Genomic DNA, 16,042 nt, shown 5'->3' with positions numbered 1-16,042 from the left:
AAGAAAAAATATTACTCCAGATTGTTCACTCCAACATTATTTATAATAGTGAAAATTTGGAAACAACCTAAATGATTAAAATAACTGGATCATAATTAAGTAAATTGGGTTACTATTTAGCAATTTCCTTGATAGAATATGCTATACTATTTAAAAATCAAAATTATGTACATACTAAAATATGTAAAATAATTAGAAAAGAATGTTAAAGTGTGATGAAAAAGAAAATAAACTGCATGGTTCTGATTTTCATTTTATTACATCAATCTTAGTTCATTTGTCCTGAAACTGAGACAGGCCAGCAAGCCAGGACAAGTAGAATAGGGAAACTAAGACAGCTGAGCAAACTGACAGAGCAATTTACAGCAGATACAGAAGGTACCTCCCTAGAGATAACATCTAGGCCTCAGCATCGGTATTTCAGCTAAAGGCTCAAAAAGCAGCCAAAACCTGTGGGAGAATCCAGGACCAGCTGCAATGACCAATGACACCCAGCCCTGACAAAGACCAATCAGTGGAGACCATGACCTGAAGGAGCACACCTAGAAAACTGATTAATATTCTGCTGAAACCCTCCCCTGAGATTCCCGCCTGCAAGAAAGAGATAAAAGCCTCAAGACAAAGGACCCTCTGGGGAGCAGCTCCCCTCCATTCCCTTTCGTCCCTTCTCCCCCCACAGGCATGTATCTCCTGAACTTGAAGGGACCCCAGGAGAATTATAACCTAGGGAGCCATGGGCAGCGGCAGCTCATCCCAGGATAACCCTGAACCTGTTCCCAAGCCGCCTTTTCTCTGACTTCCCAGAGAGCTACTAGAGCCCAGCCTAGGCTCTCCTGTTGCTTCTTCTACAATAATAAGCCCTTCTTTGTTTTACTGTCCCCAGCTTTCATAAAGGTTCCCTCACAGTCACCTGGATTCATGTTGTGAAATTTTTCCCAGGTGAAGTCAATAACCCACACTACGTGCCGGCCCTAGGCAGACCCGCTCAGGGCCAGGTCCCTCGACCCAGTGACAAGATTAGTCTCTTATTTTTAGAAGAGAATATTATGGTTTACATATTTCTTAAATCCTTTCTCTTCTATATTTCCCCTTATTTATTATTTCTCCTGATGAGAACTCAGAAACAGCATAGATAAAGTAAAATGTCAAATAATGAAGTCCTAACCTCCTTACCACATGCAGGGGGAGGAGAGAGGAAGACAGTGCTACAAAACCAATTTCAGTTTCTCTCCAAATTATATTAACAAGCAATTAAAATGCACCTAGAGCTAAAGTATGCAGAGAAATAATCAACAAATGGGATTATCTCGTCCTATATAATTAAAAGCACAAAAGAGTTTATAATTCTATGCAACAAGAAAATGTTTTACATTTCTACCCACTTAAAAACAAGAACTAACTCCTTATAATTATCCAGCTCTTAAATTATTTGTAGTTTTTATAACATACTCATTAGAGAAACAATATTTAAAATGACACACCTGGATATTATATAACATTTTGAGAATATACCAAAATTCTTCCAGCTACTATAATAAGCAAACTTTCATTTACAATTTTCCCTCACCTTCTTTCTTTTTATAAGAACCAAATGGCACCAATTTTGTTCTCAATTACTCACCACTCGTACTCCATAATGGATGTGGGCCAGAGTGAAAGCCGCTGTCACTGTATAGAGGAGAATACTCTCAACATAGGAGGCGACTCCTAAGTTTACCACCACGACAACCAAGAAGAGAGGAACCAGCAACCAATTCAAAGTTGGACATCTGGTATTGCTCATTTGACAAACAATCAGCTGACACTTGAAGTTAGTAAAAAAAAAAAAAAAGAGGGGGAGGATAAAAATTTAATTAGCGAAACACTTCCAAAATGTGTCACACCAACATTTAAGAAGGATTCAAGCACCTGAGCCAACACATTCACATTACATTACGTTCAGCGGTTCCAATGATCAGATCAGGGGACAACTGGATCTCTGCCCCACCCTTAAACCTGTGGACCCGCAGACCAGGTGCATGTCCGAGGAGTGTAGAAAGGACGCTATAGAAGGCATTCTTCCATCAGATAACAGTTTGGCTGAAAGTTTCTCCCAATTTTAAGACTCCTTGTGACTTTAAAAAAAATTTTTAAGCCGAAACCGGTTTGGCTCAGTGGATAGAGCCTTGGCCTGCGGACTGAAGGGTCCCAGGTTCGATTCTGGTCAAGGGCATGTACATTGGTTGCGGGCACATCCCCGGTGGGGGGTGTGCAGGAGGCAGCTGGTCGATGTTTCTCTCTCATGGATGTTTCTAACTCTCTATCCCTCTTCCGTCCTCTCTGTAAAAAATCAATAAAATATATATATTTTTTAATTTTTTTAAACAGCCCCCCACACCCCCACACAACTAAATTTCTCATATTACCTTATTAACACCTCAAACCTCTTTGGCTCCTTTACTTTCAACACCTTAATCAAATACAGTTTTATTCACTCATAAACACTTTTATACATGGAAACATAAGCTCAGTGGCTAAGTAAGAAAATAAAAAACTTATTAAGGACCTGGCCTGAGCAGAACAGGGTTCCTGGCTCCCAAAACTATCAGGGTCTTTTCTCAACTCCTAATTTTTAAAAATATGTTGTATTTGTTACCTAGCTTATAATCCCATGTTCTTAATTTAAAAATCAGTTGGTTAAAAAAATGTGTGGGAGAAGCTATCTGCAGTCTCATTTCAGATCTCCCAGATGAATTACTTCTCACTTTACGTTCTCCCTAAACTAATCACTAGATCTATAGCCATTTCAATGACACTGTTAATAATTTTTACAGTCTGGAGGGAGTTTATAAATTATTCCATGAATTCTTCAGCAGGCAACCAAAACAAAAAGCTCAAATATGCTATGGTTCCAAAATACTACTGCAGTCTCTAAATCTTTGATTTTAAAGGGAAAAAAAATAATATAACCTCAGCATGTTCTGTCTTTGAGGTTATTATTTTCTCAAATTTTGAATGAAAATATCTTTAAATTAATATCTGCTTATTCTAATCTGTATAAGGTTTCTCAAATTATCAACTGTCATAAAGTCCTTATATATATTATGATTTTTAAAAGAAAAAAATCTTACTGTGATATTGGCAAAGGCTGTTCCAACCATAAAGTAGAATACTCTAGGATGCATCTCTAAAATATCACAAGGTGACTGGAGGATCCAGGCTGTAGACAAAATGAATAGCAAACATGGAGAAAAGAAGGGGACCAGAGCTTCATAGATTGAATTGTGTTTCAAGCTGTTACTTTTATAGCTTCTGGAAAAAAAAAAAATCAAGTAATACAAAGAACATTATTACATATAAAACTTATACTTGTATTTTATAGTTTTAAAGTACTTTCAGACTTATTCCCTAATTTGATACTCACCACAGTCCTATGGCATAGGTAACAATCAACATTATTAACCCCATTTTAACAGACAGGTTAAGTGAAGATGTGAGAATTTAAATTTACATAACTTATTACCAAGTGACAAGGCCAGGACTAGAACTGACCTAGTCCCATTTTTACACTTGGAATGTGAAGATGAAAAAAACTTGGTCTTTGTTCTATGACAGTGATTTTTAACAGGTGTGTCACAAGAATTTTTAAGACACGAAATACCTGACTATTTAGTCAGGGGCACTGACCTCTCTTCCCTTAGGCTGTCAAATTAAAAAATGACAACCTGCCCAGCCGGAGTGACTCAGTGGTTGAGTGTCAACCTATGAACTAGGAGGTCACCATTCAATTCCCTGTCAGGGCATATGCCTGGGTGGGGAGCTTCATCCCCAGTGTGGGGTGTGCAGGAGGCAGCCAATCAATGATTCTCTCTCATCATTGATATTTCCTTTTTTATTTTTTTCCTATGTGGGATGGTTGATCTTGAGCCTGCAGGGAGCAAGCTGGCTCCAGACTTCTCCAATTCCACATTTCTTTGCCTCCAATTCTTATGTGTCCAAAGACAGGGAACCACAGACACACCTTTGTAGGAGGGTTCATTATTGATATTTCTCTCTCTCTCCCTCTCTGAAATCAACAAAAAATATCTTTTTTAAGTGACAACCTGAAACCTATATAATTTTTATTAACCAATGTCACCCCAATAATTTCATTCTAAAAGTTAAAAAAAAAAAATGACAACAGCCAACACAACAATAGCCGTCCAGTGTGAATGAATCAAAATTATACTTTTTTTTGTCAGATCAGCAAAAAAATATAGTTTTTGGTGTGCCCGAGAATTTTAGTAATTAGTTTATTTGTACCATGAGATGAAAAGGGTTGAATATCACTATTCTTTGAGATTATATTCTAAAAGGAAAAATAAAATGAACATAAAGCAATACTACAAGAGGACCTCACAGTGCTACTCTGATAAAAGGACAGAGAACTTAAAGTGAGAAACAATTTACCTGGAAGATTCTGAAATGAGACTGCTGATACACTCGAGCATCTCTAGGCACATTTGCTCATCTGAACAGAGCCCCAAATTCTAGCCCTGGTTCTGCCACTGACTGCATGCCCTTTGCCAAGATGTTGCCTAATCAAGACCTCATCTTTAGAAGATGAGGAAGAAATAACTCAAATAATCTCTGTGGCCTTCGGAGCTTTAAATGTTATGGTATCTATGAATGACTCTGCAATAAACAGGGAAGATTCATAGAGCTTAGGTTGACATGGACAGGATTTTGCAGACAGATCTGAGAGCTGAAAGATGAAGTACAAGAAAGTTTTTCAAGTAGAAGAAACAGCAAGAGCAAAAATACTGAGGAAGGAAAGCGCAGAAAAATGAAACTCGACTTGGGCAACTCCCCTCCCCAAACCCTGCCATCCCCCCAGGCAGGAATTCTATATAGTGCTGAGAAGAGCCAGCAGAGGTCTAGAGTTTGGTCCTACAAAAGTTCAGAAGTTTTCGTGTGTGTGTTTTTTATGATCATGCTAAGTAAACTTAGAGATAATCAATTTATAAAACAGAATGTAAACATATCAGCCCGGCCAGTGTGGCTGTTCAGTGGTTGAGCATCAAGCTCTGAACCAGGAGGGTCATGGTTTGATTCCCGGGTCAAGGCACATGCCCGGGTTGCAGGCTCATCCCCAGTGGGGGAGGGGGGATGCAGGAGGCAGCCAATCAATGATTCTCTCTCATCATTGATGTTTCTATCTCTCCCTTTCCCTTCCTCTCTGAGATCAGTAAAAATATATTTAAACGCATCAATATTCAATAGGAATACCTTCCTGTGGATTCACTCACAAAAAATGCCAAATTAGAAGACTATTTGGTGAGCCTAAAACTATAACAAAAGAACAAGAACAAGTAGTTTTGTGCTATGGTTGAAGTGACTACACAAGCCACCGTAAATATCCTAAATTATTCTAACCTCCTTCTAGATTAAAAATACAGATTTCACAACCTTTTCAAAATATCCAGATTCCAAAAGGAGAGATCTTAAAATTCATCTAAATAACAATTTCTTATCCAATTAAAAAAGGAAATACTTACTTGTAAAAGTTTAATAAACTCATTGGAAGAGTCACACATAATGCACAACCTAAAAGGGAGAATATTTAAATCATCACGATTATTATTCAAGTGACTTTTATGATAAGTACATACAAAATATGTAATATTTTTAGACTCAATCATTTTTAGATTCCAGTTTACTTCTGTAATGAAATACAATCCTTTTCTAAACAATATTTCCAACTGGAAGAGTGGCGAGACAGTTTGCTGATTCAGAGCAGACTTCAAGGAGCCAGTAGGAGGCTAGTTGAATAAACTATGGTACATCCACACAATAAAGCAATAGAGAATCTCAATGAAGAAATGGAGTGTAAAAAAAAAAAAAAAAAAAAGGAAAATCTAGAGTTGAAAAGTATGATAACTTAAATGATAGGTTTCATGAAAAATTCACCAGATAGCTTAAGAAGCATGGGAGATAGCAGAAGAAAAAAAGCAGTGAGGTAAAAGACAGATGAATAGAAATTCCTATATAATAAAAGCCTAATATGCTAAGTGCTCGGTCGTCCGGTCGGCCATTCAACCAATCAAAGCGTAATATGCTAATGATATGCTAAGGTCACTCAACCGCTCACTATGACATGCACTGACCACCAGGGGGCAGACACTCCGACCAGTAGGTTAGCTTGCTGCTGGGGTCCGGCCGATCGGGACTGAGCAAGATGGACCAGACATGCCCTGGAACCTTCCCGCGGTCCCTCCCCGCTCCGATCGTGCACCGGTGGGGTCCCTCAGCCTGGCCTGCGCCCTCTTGCAATCCAGGACCCCTCGGGGGATGTCGGAGAGCCGGTTTCGGCCTGATCTCATAGGCCAGACCAAGGGACCCCTCTGGTGCACAAATTCATGCACCAGGCCTCTAGTTATATAATAAAAAAATACAGAAAAAATATTACAGTAAAATTAATAAAGCTTCATAAAAATCACCTATAGGACAATATCATGAGAAGCACTCTAACATACATGCAAATGAAGTCCAGAGGAGAAAAGAGAGACAGGAAAAAAATCTGGAGAGATAAACTGTGGTTGAAAACTTCCCACATTTAGTCAAAATATTAACTTACATATCTAACAAGCTCAAGACCAAGAACAAGCACAAAGAAAACCACACCTATGCATATCACAGTCAAACTTTTAAAAGCCAAAGATAAAGAATCTTAAAATCAACAAGAGAAAAATGACACATTACATACGGAGTGACAATGATGTAAGAGCTCGCTCAGAAACAGTGGATACCACAGGACATTAGAATGATATATTCAAAGTGGTGGGGGGAAAAACCAAGACAAAAAAAACATTTTCACATAAACAAAAACTGAGAGAATACAATGCTATCAGACCTGCTCTACAAGAAATTCTAAAGGAAGTTCTTCAGACTTCTGAGAAAGAACACCATATTTTAAGTCAGATATATAGGAAGGAATGAAGTGCAGCAGAAATGGTAAATAGATGATAATTATAAAAGACTATCTATATATGTAAAAGCCTAAGCAACCGGCTGACTGGCCGACCACCGGAAGCTATGATGTGCACTGACCACCAGGGGGGCAGACGCTCAACACAGGAGCTGCCAAGCAACAGCTACTTTGCAGAGTGACCTCTCACACTCCGCACTCCGGGACCCCTTGGGGGATGTCGGACAGCCGATTTCGGCCCAATCCCCACAGGCCAGGCCAAGGGACCCCACCTGCTGGAGGGACCCCGCTCACTCTGCAGGCGCCCTTCAAGCCCCAGCGCCACCCCAGGTGTGGCCGGCCAGGGAGGGGCTGCGGGAGGTTGGTTCCAAGGCGTGTCCAGCCCATCTCGCCCAGTCCCAGCTCACCGGCCACCTAATTAATTTCCTTTCAATGTGCATGAATCCACGCACTGGGCCTCTACTATGTCATAAATAACCCAAGGGTTATGGGGTAGTTATGCATTTGAAACAAGACTGGCACTTAAGCCCTAACCAGTTTGGCTTAGTGGATAGAGCCTCGGCCTGCGGACTGAGGGGTCCCAGGTTCAATTCCAGTCAGGGGCATGTGCCTTTGTTGCGGGCACGTCCCCGGTGGGGGGAGGGGGGAGAGGGGTGCAGGAGACAGCTGATCACTGTTTCTAACTATCCCTCTTCCTTCCTCTTTGTAAAAAATTAATAAAATATATATTTAAAAAATAATAATAAAATAAAAAATAAAAAAGACTGGCACTTAAATTGAAAACTGTTAAAGCCAGGTGATGGCACATAGGGATCTATTATATAAAAGTAGAAAGAATAGCCCTCGCCAGTTTGGCTCAGTGGATAGAGCATCAGCCTGAGGACCAAGGGTCCTGGGTTCGATTCTGGTCAAGGGCACATGCCCAGGTTGTGAGCTCGATCCCCAGTAGGGGGCATGCAAGAGGCAGCTGATCAATGATTCTTTCTCATCGTTGATGTTTCTATCTCTCTCTCCCTCTCCCTTCCTCTCTCTAAAATCAATAAAAATAAATAAGTAGAAAGAATAGAAAAAATATAGATGTTTAAATTTTTTCATAAAAAGATTTCTGAAAATCTTTTTATGAAAGGGGAAGACTAGGGCGGAATTCTTGCTTTCTTGGTGGCCTGTATGTTGTACCCAAAGAAGGTAACCTTCCATAATAGCAAACAGGAGCCACTCCACCGCCTACCAACCTTGACCATTCTTTGCCTAACCAGAGGCTCTAGTGCACCTGTCACCCCAACACCAGCACTACTAATTTTATTGGCAGAAACTAAGTAGCTGAAGCACTAAGGCCCTTCTATCTATTTGTGTCTACTCAAATCTAGACTGGAAAAGCTACTTCCCTGATTTGTACAGAAACATGTGGGCTTTTGTTTTATTTCAGAGGGAAGAATTCAGTTAAACGTGTAAATTACAAACAAAATGATGTGTCCCATAAAGCACTCACTGAACATTCAAAAGTATATCTCATTTTATCAGAGAATTCCACCTAATCTTTACATTTAACATTTAAATGTAAAATGCAACAAACTGCCATGTGATAAGCTGCTTAAATCAAAAGATCCACTACATGATGGGAGATGAAAAATAGCTAGCCTTTTCAAGGTATGGTAATCACAGTTTACATAGGTACCAAAAAGTGAACATTTGGTAGATTACAGCAGGATTCCTAAAATATCTATGGTTCAGAGCCATGAAAAGGGCCCAAACCACTCTTTTTCTGAAAGTCAGTGCCTAGGGCACCATCTTCTCAGCTGTTTCTAAACCTTACCTAATTCTGATTCCATTACCAAGGTTCACTAATACAGAGACAGAGTTATTTTTTTAGATAAGGAAACAGCAATAGCCAATAAGTAAGCTTTTTTACTTTTACAAAGGTCTTTAATGCTACTCCTGATGCCCCAAATAATCCAGATTCCTCTTCCTTTTTGCCTCTTTCCCTAGAAACACTCTCCCCTACTCAATTACCCTGTAGATATCCTCCAGCTAAAATCAAAAGGGAAACATTTCCATGATCAAAACCTTTACCTCGAATTCAGTAGATGAGGAGGATACCTGAGATAAACAGAGGCTCACTTTTTGGAGTGGAGGTATTATAAAGCAATCTCTATTCTATTTCCTACAAACTAATCATCAACTTTGAGATAAGTAGAAAATCTGTACCAAATGTCACCCACATGTGGATCCTCCAATACAACCTAGATTACTTTAAGTCATTTATAAGTTTGTGTGATCTATTTTGGTATTTTCTTCTCATTAAGAATAGCTTGATGCTGAGCAACAACAGAAAGATACACAAAAGAAACCTTATTTTCCTTTATGATTAGGTTGAAATCCTATAGGGTTATAGGACAGTCGAAGAGGGGGAAGGGTGTTGCTGTTTGTTATAATCAAACACTAGCTTTGATAACAAAGTGATGTTAAAACAGGCTTCAACGTGGGGCTTCTTACCAATAATCATTGTAGTGAATAGGTCTCTATATAAGAAATTAAACAGGAAAGGTTCATACCAGGCCTCAACTCCCACAATCGCAGTCACTATGTAGACAAAAGAAATAGTCTGGAAGGAAAATGCAGACAAAAGCATACAGAGGCATTAACAGCTGGAAAGATCAGGGAGTCAATAATGCTTTATGCAGCATAAAACTAGTCAACAGTTTTAGCAAAAGCAAGAACTATGCTTAAATTTGGTATTGTGGCAAGTCTTCTTGCCTTTAAAAATATTTTTTTCAGCCAACAGTGCCATCAAATAACTTCTAAACAATGCAAGCAACCGGCCATCATTTGGAACACTTTAAGGCACCTTATAAGTTGGTGAGGCCACAAGATGATCCAATTTGCCCACTTTCTTCTTCAAAAACATTCCAATTTCTGACTCTTTCCTGGAGCCTTAAGTGCAAATGGGCAAAATGGCAACACAAAAAGCATGATTCAAAGGCAGGGAGAGTTAATAGCAAGCCTATGAAGTAAGAAAAAACAAATCTTGCTACTCACTGGTAAGTTGGTGACGAGAAAAAGCCAATAATTATGTACATATCTTTTTTTTTTTTTTTACAAAATCAACAGTTAAAATGGAAGTTTATTCACATTAAGAAACTATTCATTTTTTTATGTAATAATGGCATTGTATTTATGTTTAGTTTGTTTCGTTTTTATACATTTTTTTATTTTTATAGAGAGGCAAGGAGAGGGAGAGGAACATCAATGTGAGAGCGAAACATCAATCGGCTGCCTCCTGCATACTCCCCACCTGGGACTGAGCCCGCAACCCAGGCATGTGCCCTGACCAGGAATCAACCAGCAACCTTTCAGTGCACGGGATGACACCGAACCAAGTGTGTTTATGTTTTTTAAAAAGAGCTCTTACTGCCATGGTCAGGTGGCTCAGATGGTTAGAGCATCATCCCTTACATGAAAAGGTGGCAGGCTTGATTCCAAGCCTGGGCACATACCTTGGTTGCTGGTTTGATCCCCAGTCAGGGTGCACAGGAGGCAACAGATCGATGTTTCTCTCTGACAGGGATGTTTCTCTCTCTCCCTTCCCTTTCTCTTAAATTAATTAAAAACACACACACACAAAATATATTCTCAGGTAAGGCTAAAAATAAATAAATAAATAAATAAATAAATAAATAAATAGCTCTTACCATTAAGAGATTAACAGTAAAATATTTATCATATAATTTCAGGAATTTCCTTTAAAATAATTGAGCAAGGGGGGGAGGGGTAATAGGGTATACATGAAAATAGACTGGCCATGTGTTGATAACTGCTGAAGCTATGTAACAGGTACATAAATAAGGGTTCACTATCCTATCCTTTAGACCTTTGTATATGTTTGAAACCTTTTCCATAAATAAGTAAAAATAATATAAAATGATTTTTTTCAAAGCACACATCAGTTCTAATTTTTAAAAAAGCACAAGGGCAATAAAAAGGAATGATAAAAACTCCCCCCGCCCCAAACTGATGTAATATTGAAAATTTAAGTTAAAGCCCATACTTACCACCTGGCTAATGTCGTATCCCCACGGCAGGAAAAGAACCCCTGTGTTATACTTTTCCCAGTGGGACAGGATGAAAGAAAACAAAACAACCCACAGCAGCAGGTAAAGAACAAAAACACTGACACCAGAAGGTCCTCGTCCGAAGATGGAATACACAGTGACAACAAAGTAAACACATGACCAGCTATCTAGGCCATGGTCAAAAAGCTCCCCTAACGGGGTGCTGGAGTTGGTTCTGCGGGCTTGCTTTCCATCCACACCATCTGCAACAAAAACACATGACCACAGGAACAGGTCAAATCTTACTAGTATGGAGAAAGTCTTCTGTAATAAACTGCATAAAACAAATCAGCATATCACAGGAATGTTAATTAATTAACATACAGCTACCAGCCAGTACTATAAAAATCTAACCTTTAATTCCTATAACTCAAAGATTTCAGAAATAAAATTGGTAATTTCTCTAAGTTTAATCAAACCTCATAGGAAAGGCAGGGGAGGATGGGTGGGTGGGAAGAGATCAACCAATGAACTTGTATGCATATATGCATAATCTATGGACCCAGACAATAGGGTGGTGAAGGCCTGGGGTGGGGGCGGGGGTGGGCTGAGAGCGGTCAATGGGGAAGGAGGAGGACATATGAAATACTTTCAACAATAAAGATTTTAATAAAGAAATATTAAAATTAAAATGTTACATCACATTGAACGGTGTCAGTTTTAGTTCTGAGGAGGAAGCATTCTAGTTGGACTCTGAAGTTCTCCTAATCTGCCTAACAACTGAATTGCTCCACTAGCCACAAATTCTCAAGCCTCCAGAGAACATTCAGCAGTTACTCATTATAACTCATCTAACCACTCCTTGCTCTGGGATCCAAAAACATTCTGTACTTCAGTTACAGCACCTATTTCATCTTGTTTGATATCACAGTCACTTCTTTACAGCTCTACCACCTCCACAATTTTAAGTGCTTTCAGAAAAAAGTTTTGCACATACTAAGTTTCAGTAAATGTAAGTGTAGGGAGTGGCTATAGGGTTAAGCCTCGGATTGACCTGTGGCAGAGCCACAAACAAGTCCCAGCTTAGAGGGCAGAGCCCTCTTAGCAAAATTAAACTTGACCTTATGGCCGCTCCCTAGATCCTTCCTAGGTAGCTAATGGGCTATGGGAGATGCAGCAAGTGAAACTCACAAGAACACTGTAACTATGTTGACCACTACCTTGTTTTTCTCCGACTATAAAATAAAGCCTCAGCTTGCCAGCTGGATCCTTTTCTATGTCCTCATCCAGGCACCGGAGATCCACCGAGCCCCAGCTATATTCTCTTTGTCTGTCTTCTTTAATCCTTCACCACCCCTCCTCAGGTTCACCCTTGGCTGTGCTGGCACGGCACATGTAAGAATGTATAGAACCTATGCATTGCACTATTCCCAATTTTGTAAAGATTACAAGAATCTTAGAGTAAACTAAGTTTATGTTTACAATTGAGAAAGGAGAAAAAGCTGGTCATTAAAGACATAGTGTATCACACCATAGAACGTACAGAAAAGAGACAGGTTTTCTTCAGGCTAAGACCTCTAGAATGGCTTTGAAGACAAGATGAAATCTGAGTGGGGACATAAAGAATGAGTTGGATTTCAGTAGACAAGAGATAAAGGAGTATGCCATTTCAAGAGGAGGGAGTGCTATCAGCAAAAACACCGAGATGGAAAAGCACATGCCTGTTCAGAGAAAGCCAAGTAGATTAGTTTGACTAGAAAGTCGTCTGTGAAGAGGGCAGTACACAGAGGCTAAAAGGGAGGTTTGGGCCAATTTAAAAGTTTTAGGGAGTATGAAGAGCTACTAAAAGTATCTGAGCAGGGCAGTGACAAGGGAGAAGTCAATGAAGTGTTTCCGGAAGATTCCCCTGACATCAGAGTGAATGACAAGCTGGAAGAGGAACAATTAATAAGCTAACACTGAGATGGAATGCGGTATGAATGAAAACCTGGGGACTGGTGAGATATTAAATAAAAATGACACGGTAGCAAAAAATGAGAGGTGAGGCCAAAGGACAAGAAGACCATCTCCAAAGTTTCCAGTCTGAGTAACCCTACAGTGGTAGTGTTCATTGAAACAAGGAAGTCAGTAGAAGGAACAAGAATGATAGAAAAGATGCTGAGTACAATTTCAGAGGCTGAAATTGAAGTGTTAGCAGGATATCCATGAGGTAATGTCAAGCAATTCAACCTAAGGGTACTTACTAGTAACTCAAGATAAATAACAGCCAGCTATAAACAAAAGAGTCATCTCGATAGTGTTAAGAATCAGGATTACCAAGAATATTAGAAGAAAGAGAAAGTTAAGGATAAAGTATAATAGAGGACCTTCATTTAAGGGCAGAGACAGAGGAACCTTGGGGGGAGGAAATGAAGGGGGCATAGAAGGAAGGGGAAAAGGAAGGAAGGGAAGGAGGATACAGAAAGAGAGGGGGGGGAGGGAATGGTAAAATCTAGTTAAAAAAGAAAATTCTGAATTATAAAAAATTCTCAGAAACAGTTTTGATATCTAAGTGCATTAGAATTAGGCTAATTGTAAAGATTCATATTTAGGGAATTAGAAATTCCTTATAATTGCTGTATCGTGTTTCTTGCTCACCACAGTATTACTCCAGTGCCTAGCTCAGTTTGTGACAAAGAGGGCTTTCAAAAATATTGAAGGAGTATATTAGGGATGAATGCCAAACTCCTGCCCAAAGACTGCAGGTCTCTCTTATATAGGGTCTTTTTTTTAAAATTTATTTATTGATTAAGGTATCACATATTTGTCCTCATCCCCCCCATTCCCATCCCACACCCCTCCCCACACATGCCCCCACCCCCCTGTTGTCCTTAACCACTGGTTAGGCTCATATGCTTGCACACAAGTTTATATAAGGTCTTAATGCCCTTAAGTAGCTAAAATATTTCCTAAGACTTTTCTCATTATTTGCTGGCTTATTTTCCTATTTTCAGTGCAACTCCTACGGTTATAATAAATACTGAATTCATGAATTACATATTAATTAGGTTTTGTGCATCTTCTCACTGAACCCATTCTAGCTCCACAAGTTTGAGGTCTCAATATGCTGCAGAGTGGTTTTTTTTTAAAAAAGGTAATTCAGGGAATATGCTATATTATTATCCACAAACCCAGTAGGACCTAGAGCAGCACGCTGTGATCAAACACATTAATATTTCTGCAGCAAAATGTAAGAATAGTCCCAGTAGTAGAATAAAGATTGTCAATTGCCTCAGGTTAGTTCAAGATACATTTTGCAACAAACCACGTTAGGTCAGGATTTTTGCCAGAGCTGTGGACCTGAAACAGGGAGATTATACAGTATATCACAAGGCTCTTTATGAAATGCGAAATGTTAGAAGTTAGAGGGTTAGAGGCCACAGGCTAGCTTCACCTTTCCCCTAGAATTAGGCTAATTCCTCCTGCAGTCCTGGGCAACCAAATAGCAGAATTTTAAAACCTTCTCATCTTTAGTAACTTGATGTCCAGAATCCTCTACCTAAATATGTAACTAAGCTTTTTTTTCTTAATTCTTCTAGACTTCACTTTCTCCTTTCCCCAAACTCTGACAGCTCTGGTCGTCCACCATAACTAGGTACCAGATCATACTGGTTTTATGTGTAAGTCATTTTTATCTGAAGAGGTCTAAGCAACTTGAAGTCAGGGTCTGCTACTTCACAAGCATTTAAAAACTATATACTGAGCGCCTACTATGTTCTAAACTCTGGGTACACAGCAGTGAAAACAAAGTACCACCCTCAAGGAACTTATATTTTGGAGCAGGCAGACAACAAACAGGTAGGCAAGGAAATGGCTACCAGGTCATATGATTTCAAGTGCTACGGAGAAAAATAAAGCAGGAAAGGATATTTAGAGAATTCAGGACAAGCCATTCAGATAATCCAATGAAAAGCATTCTTGGCAGAATAGACAGTATGGCCTAGTACAGTAGACTTCCCTGACCACTCCTTCCCCCAAATGAGACCTGACCACTTGCCTATCTGTTCTCCCACTGTGCTCCACATAGGACCTCTCCGCAGTCATTTGGTATGTCAGCACTGCTTCCCAAACTTAAGGCAAAAATAATCTCTTGTTCTGTGAGCCGGCAAATACTTTTTGTAAAGAGCCAGATAGGACATAGTTTAGACATTCTAGGCCATACAATCTCTGTTGGCAACTACTCAACTCTGCCTTTGTTGCAGGAATGCAGCTACAGACAATATGTAAAGGAATGAGCACAGCTGTGTTCCAATAGAAATGTACTTACAAAAACCGGCAAGAGGCCAGTTTGGCCCACAAGTGATAGCTTGCCAACTCCTATCTTATCCTTTAAATCCCTAGCAATGAATAACAATTTTTTTTTCACAGAGAAACTCAAAAACGTATTTATTAAATTGAACAGGATATTAATAAACCTAGTTAAAATGAAGTAAGCATAGGAGAAAATGTTAACTTAGTGGTTGGCTTCTTTGCTGACAGACTCACCAGCCACCGACTAAGGTGGGTATTTGCCAATTTCTTACCTAGAGTGTAGGCAACGAAGTTGAGGATGCCCACCACAATCCAAACCCAGCCAGGAACATGTTTGTGACCTGGTGCTGCAAAAAAAGGCAACTCAGAGTGTAATACAGTCTAAGTACCATCATTTTTCTTTTTTTAAGTACCATCATTTTTACCACAGTATTACTGCCAGATAAAAAAAGTTCCTACTTATTAAATAGACGCTACAATACTGTACAATATATTTTGAATACAGAACTAGGTAAATATTAAAAAATATCAGTAGACTCTGGAAAAAAGAAACAAAGAAGTAACTGTACAACCCCTCATAAACAATAGGCATTTATTTTGGGCTTAAATCATAACTCATGACTAACTATTCATCTTTACTTAAAAACCTTATGTAGAATTAAAAATAATGTTTTTAGAATTTAAAAAAGCTTGTGTTTAATCTGATCCACATTGTTTACAATTATATTACAAATATGTATTGAGCCTTCAACCTATA

The 16,042-nt window shown here is 39.1% G+C and overlaps 1 protein-coding gene across 1 annotated transcript in view; it reads right to left on the bottom strand.

Annotated features, from left to right (window-relative positions):
* The window catches only part of SELENOI (selenoprotein I), a 45,681-nt gene that overhangs the window by 8,957 nt on the left and 20,682 nt on the right, over positions 1-16,042 (bottom strand). Inside the window, exons 4-9 of the mRNA XM_079792012.1 lie at positions 15,558-15,632; positions 10,996-11,258; positions 9,440-9,548; positions 5,517-5,565; positions 3,111-3,291; positions 1,622-1,804 (exon numbers count right to left, since the gene is read on the bottom strand). Of these exons, the coding sequence (XP_079648138.1) occupies positions 1,622-1,804; positions 3,111-3,291; positions 5,517-5,565; positions 9,440-9,548; positions 10,996-11,258; positions 15,558-15,632 (860 nt within the window). The remainder of the gene's footprint in view (positions 1-1,621; positions 1,805-3,110; positions 3,292-5,516; positions 5,566-9,439; positions 9,549-10,995; positions 11,259-15,557; positions 15,633-16,042) is intronic.

This window comes from Cnephaeus nilssonii (assembly GCF_951640355.1).
Source record: "Cnephaeus nilssonii genome assembly, chromosome: 15".
Classification (NCBI taxonomy): domain Eukaryota; kingdom Metazoa; phylum Chordata; class Mammalia; order Chiroptera; family Vespertilionidae; genus Cnephaeus; species Cnephaeus nilssonii.
Note: the sequence above shows the minus strand (reverse complement) of the source record. Positions and strands in the feature narration are given on the sequence as shown.